This window comes from Sitophilus oryzae, unplaced genomic scaffold (genome assembly GCF_002938485.1).
Source record: "Sitophilus oryzae breed Bouriz unplaced genomic scaffold, Soryzae_2.0 scaffold_1443_pilon_pilon, whole genome shotgun sequence".
NCBI classification, from domain to species: Eukaryota; Metazoa; Arthropoda; class Insecta; order Coleoptera; family Curculionidae; genus Sitophilus; species Sitophilus oryzae.
In genome coordinates, this window is record NW_022146108.1 from 1767098 (window position 1) to 1773018 (window position 5921).

A 5921-nucleotide genomic window follows, 5' to 3' on the forward strand; every position below is an offset into this window, starting at 1 on the left:
TTATAGTTATCGGATCGGAAAGAATTCTGTTCGCGTCGCGTCCGCTATTTAAACTTAACCTAACTTTGAATTTAAAACTTTGAAATTGTTTTGTTTTTACTAGGTATTTTAAAACTAAAGGGCTAAAGTGCTTATTTCCAGTGCTTTATTGTTCAACGTCTGCTAGTGGGTTTAGAGCAACAAGCAACAGATTCTCTTAGAAGGGCTAAGTCGTCATCTGCTGTAAACCTAAACCTCTTCATAGGTTCTTTAATATTGGAAGAGGCGGAATCCATATTTTGTGCCATATTTATTTAACTAAAACTAATCCCAGCTACTTAAATATCAAATTACCTAATAAAACTAAAGTAATAATTCAAAACAATTCAAACATAAACTAAAATAAAAGATCTCGTCGGCCGGCCCCGGTTGTCAAATACCCGCACATGCCCATTTAAGCAATTTTTAAACGTTATTTAGAAATAGCGCTTGGTGTAATTGATCTGCAAATTACGTCAGGCTGTAACGTTATTATCGGGCGTTGCGTTAAAAATTGACTCGCGCATATCCTAACCTGTGTCGTAACCATGATAAGGTACGCGTAAATACTGCATGACGCTATTCGGTTTTGCGATATCTCTCTAATAACTGTGCCGGTCAGGCACTGTGCACAGTTTTAGAGGCCATAAGTGGGCGTGCCTGTTGTTTTTTTTTCTGCTATTTGAAATAGAAATGTATTTTATATCATTAACCGACAGAGCTTTTCTCTGAATATTTTTTTTATAAGGAATTCCTATACCCTAAAGTTATTTTTTTAATTTTTTGTTAAATTTTTTTTATTTTTTCAAATAATAATTTTATCAAATAATAAAGCTCTAATGACCCTAAATCATAAAAATGAAACTATCTAGAAAAATCTTTGTCTGAGGGGCAGGCAACCTTAACAGTATTTTGAAGAGACACGAATCCTCCATTGAATATCGGAATAATATAATGGGTGTTCTATTTAAAATAAAAGAGTAACTTGCTTTTAAAAGTGAGCAATGTGCAATATTAATTTTGTCGCACCCTGTATAACTTTTCAGATCAAGTTTTAATGTTATTTAAAGTAAAATGGTTATTTTAACTACGTATTAGGCTATACCGGGTAAATTCCAATTTAGGTAGCCTTTATTGAAATTTACAAGTTCTACTTCATTTTTAGAAAAAGTTATAGATACATGTCAAAAACCTTACGTTTTAGTCATATACTTTTCTAATGGAGCTTACTTTTATTTTGTTCCTAGAATCCGAAAATCAATTAATATATAGGGTGTTCCATTACAAAAACACAAATTTGATGTGTAACTTTTTTGGGAACACCTTGTAGAACTTTAGATATTTAAAAAAAATTATCTAAATTAACTTAAACAAAAGATGTTATCTTGGGGACTATAATAAAAAAAGAAGAATGAAATTATTGGGCAACCTACAGTAAGATTGACCGTGGAACATGGCAAAAATGACAGCATTTCATTAGAAAGATCTAACTTTAGTTTAAAAATATATTTCAATCACCACTAATATATTTTTTCAAAACACTGGGCCACCCTGTATTTTACAGTATGATCTAGATCAATGACTAAAGAATACAAGGATATGCAGCAGAATTTGTGACCTTAGACGCCATTTTTTGGACATAACGAATGAGTCATCAGCTGGCCATCAGCGACAATTTTAGCGATTTTTAATAGTTGGTTATGTGTAGTGAACTTTGTATAAACTTTATTACAATGGTAATTTGTTCAGTTTTCAAGTGTAAAGGCGCAATGATAAAAAAGAGCCAGGAGTTACGTTTTATAGGGAAATAAACAGTCCACTACACTTTTTTAACGTTTTTTGATTGAATTTGATAATTCTTTTTCTGATATTATATGTACTTGATATGTGCTATACGTCGATACTAGTTTTGTACCTTTTGTTAACATTTTAGTATGTTTTTTCGTAATTAATTAGTATGATACCACCAAATACACCATAGGCGTAATGAAAACATTTATCAAAAATGTAAATATCGCTTAAGCGGCTATGTTAAGAAAAATATATACCACTGCACTATTTGGAAGAATGGTCACAGTTTAGTCTCGGATGCTATTTGTCCTTGTATTCTTTAGTCATTGATTTAGATATATTTCAACTAAATTTTTGACTAACCTTTCCACCACACTTTTCTTTATAAGAAACAGACTCTTCCGGCAAACTTAAAGTAGCCGGTTTCAACTGCTCAGGAGGTAGAAAATCAATACCCTTAAGTTTGTAAAGCATGTATGTTTTGCAAATACCCAAGATCAAGCCCAGTTCTTTGTGTAAATAGTATGGATGTAAAATTACAATATTTTGGAGACCAACAAAGCATGTTTCCAGCATCTAAAACTGATAATTTTTAATTTGTTACAAACTTCATAAATTTGATTCTTACTTTACTATAAACGAATGTACCACTAAAAGATTTATTTACATGTAAGAATGAAAGAAATATTGCTGCACATTTTTCAAAATAACTATAAAATTTTTCAATATTTTTAGGCTTAGGGTCATTTGGGATTACTGTACATGCTTCTAAACACTGTAAAGCGATAAAGGATAGTTCTGGTTCTTGAATATGACATGTAATGTATTGATGTACTTCTTCAATAATTGAATCTAAAAGCTTTAAACACAGTAAGAAATATTGATACATATATGAATATTATGTATAATGATCTCACTATGGTAATATTATGCAAGTTGTTCCTTAATAATCCTTCCAAAGCTTTTAGGATATCTGGAGTTACATTTTTGGGATTATTTTTTAAAGCTTGCAAGCACCACTGAAATAACAAATCAGTTATACATACATATAAATAGTTACAAAACTAACTTGAATAGAAATTATTAAGGTTGTTCCTTCGACAACAACATTTTGTGTCTTTATTAAACTTGTTACTAACTGACAACATTTTGGTACTAACAACGAGTCGTCGAATGGGATAATTGAACAACATTGATTTATTAACAGAACGGCTCTCTGTAAATCACAATAATATAAATTTATCATCAATCAATGATGTTCTGTAATATAACGTACCGTTGAGTTCTTGATGATAGGATAACGGTAATTCAAAGAATTTAGATCGTCTAGAGTTTTTAGAATTATACTTCTGTCTCCTTCAGTTCTTGCAAAGAGTAATTGTCCTATTTTTGAACTCAAATGATCAAAATTTTCCATTTTTGTATATTTTCATTAACCTCATTCTCTATTTACAAATGACAAAAAAAATAACAAATGACAAATGAAAAAAATAAAAATGTACCACAGATTATTTTTTTTAATCCCTGACAGGAAGAACCACAGAATTAGTAAAAGAAGGGGACAACTATCATAGAAAAACTACATAGGGGGTCCAACATAACCCTGGAAAATTTTGAGAAATCAAAATCTGTTTTATCGGCCTTGGTCATCTATTGGTTAGTAGCTGTAGCAATCTTTAAAATAGATATCTGTAATTTGTTTTTACACCAACTGCCATATATTGGCCAGGAACATTAATGATTAATAGAAACCTATAATATCTAGCGCAACTATTGCCATCTGGAGTATATTTCATGCACTAAACAAATAGACAGCAAATTTGAAAAAAAAAAACAATTAAATAAATCTCAAATTCTTTATTACATCAAATACTGAGAAAAATACATCTAATTAAACTCTATAATTAGCAGTTTTGTTTTTTCCTTCGTGGATATAGTTTATAAAGATTGTAAATATAATTCCAAAAAATAATACAGACTTGGTTCAGTAAAATGGATAAAAATCAATACAAAAATAAAGATCAAAATGCAGTCAAAGGTAGAGAAAGAGCTGAGAGAAAGTTATACATTTATAATTTAGATCATTCTTATATATTATTTTTTTAATATTTCACATAGAAACACCAATCACAGCGAAAGCTTGATTTTTTTCTCACAGACCAAACGTAATGAGAAAAGGTATACAGTCATACAGGGAATAAAATATTTGTTTTGCTTTTGTATATACGGGGTGGTCAATCTTTTCAGTAATATGACTAACAATCGATATAAAATCCCATTTTAAGAAAATAATTCCAAAACCATTGCATAAAACAAACTAGTTTTGACTCTTTGTTGATATAAATGTTTTTCTTATAATAAACTGTTACAATATATAATAAGTCTGCTACTAAATAGTGGACCACCCTGTATGGAAATCTTATTCTAGATTATATTTTCGGTTTTTCATTAACATTTAACATCACCCTTAAACACTTTAATAACTTTTGCGTTAACAATACCTATTTCTATAAAAGAATTTCTTCTATTAAATTCCAAATTATTTGTCTAGTTATACCGTATGATCCAAAAAAAAAACCAGCGTCAGTGATGGCTATGGACGCCGTTTTTTTTTCGATCATATGGTATTTAATCTGTGTTTACATAAACAAACAGGTTAAGGTGAGTTTATAGGCACCCGTTATGCGTCGTCCGTTCTTGGTTTTATGCAATTTGATTAGTTTATTTCAAAAATGTTCATTCATGTTTGGAGAGACGGAAAGACGAACGAAGCATGACGTATGCATGTAAACCCACACTTAGATAAATTTTTACATTGAAGTATTTTGTTTAGAACCATTTTCAAGCGATGTTGCCTCCTATCAATGCTATCAGCATTTAATTAAATCTATTATACAGGGTGGCGCACCTCATTCGCCTCGGTTGATTATACGAAAACGGAAAGATATAGAAATAAACTTTTTTATGAGTATATGTAGAGAGGCAATGTACATAATTTAAAATTATTTTCAAATGTACAGGGTGTGTCAGAACTAAGACCCATACCAAAGTTATATTTTTTTCTTATAGAACACCCCGTATTTTATTTAATTTTTGGATTCTTGGGCATAAAATAAGGCATTTATTATAAGGGTTTAATATGTTTAAATGCTTTGGTTTTTTAAGTTATTTAAAGATATTTAAATATGAGTGCTATAATAAAAAAGTTTGTCAACACCCTGTACATTACTTTTCAAAGTTAGTAGCTATTTTCAAAATCAACATTAGTTTATGGACTTTATTTAAATTTATAACAGTTTACTTTTATTTAATTTACCTACAATAGTTTAATAAGTAAGAAGTATTTTTTATTATTTTATCAAGAAAAATAAAAAAGTAGTTCTTTGATTTATATTATGATGACTTGTAGATATATTGGATTTTCTATAAAAGAACCAATTAAGGCAAATTCATTTTCTTCACTTCCAACGACAGGTTCCTGCCTAATAGATTTTTCATATACCACACTATCAGTTCTGCGAAATAGGAAAAGTATCCATTCTCTACCTTTAAACTCAGCACAAGAATTAATTCTGAAAAGCAATGTACAGGGTGGGTCAAATTCGACGCTTTTAAATGGAAACACCCTTTTCTATAGGAGATAGGCAAAAACTAATATCGGTGTCTGGAGCTCAATTTTTATCAAAAACATAATGGTGAAAACCGCACATCAATATCTGTTACCGTTTCGGAGTTACGGGGTGTTTTTCAAAAATGTGCATTTTTAACAAATCGCTGTAACTTTTTTGCTATGGAAAATTTTGTATTTTTATGAAAACATTTCCAAAGCACCTTTTTACGTAGAATTTAATGGTTTAAGTATAATATTTTTAAAATTAATAATTTAAGAGTTATCAACAGAAAAATTGATTTTTTATTTGGGACACCCTCTATATTTTTAATTAACTGAAAAGAATTTAAAATTACCTTTCCAAAAATATAGCACACTTGATATTTTGTTATAATCCCCTTCGAAATACAGAATTTTTAAAAGTTCGCCACTTTTAACTAGTAGGCTTTGGACCCCTTATTGGGGTGATAATCCCTTAATGGAACTCGAAAACATATTTTTC

General features: G+C 29.8%; 1 protein-coding gene across 2 annotated transcripts in view; it reads right to left on the bottom strand.

The window, feature by feature from the left end:
- LOC115877295 (HEAT repeat-containing protein 6) overlaps positions 1 to 3278 on the bottom strand; it is a 30318-nt gene extending 27040 nt beyond the window's left edge. The window contains exons 1-5 of one of the 2 annotated variants that reach the window (XM_030893427.1): positions 3086 to 3278; positions 2879 to 3025; positions 2727 to 2828; positions 2438 to 2668; positions 2301 to 2385 (exon numbers count right to left, since the gene is read on the bottom strand). In XM_030893427.1, the coding sequence (XP_030749287.1) occupies positions 2301 to 2385; positions 2438 to 2668; positions 2727 to 2828; positions 2879 to 3025; positions 3086 to 3226 (706 nt within the window). In that variant the 5' untranslated portion in view covers positions 3227 to 3278. Of the gene's footprint in view, positions 1 to 2172; positions 2386 to 2437; positions 2669 to 2726; positions 2829 to 2878; positions 3026 to 3085 lie in introns of both variants that reach the window. The other variant, XM_030893428.1, reaches the window with a different exon arrangement.
- Positions 3279 to 5921: the final 2643 nt, after the last annotated feature.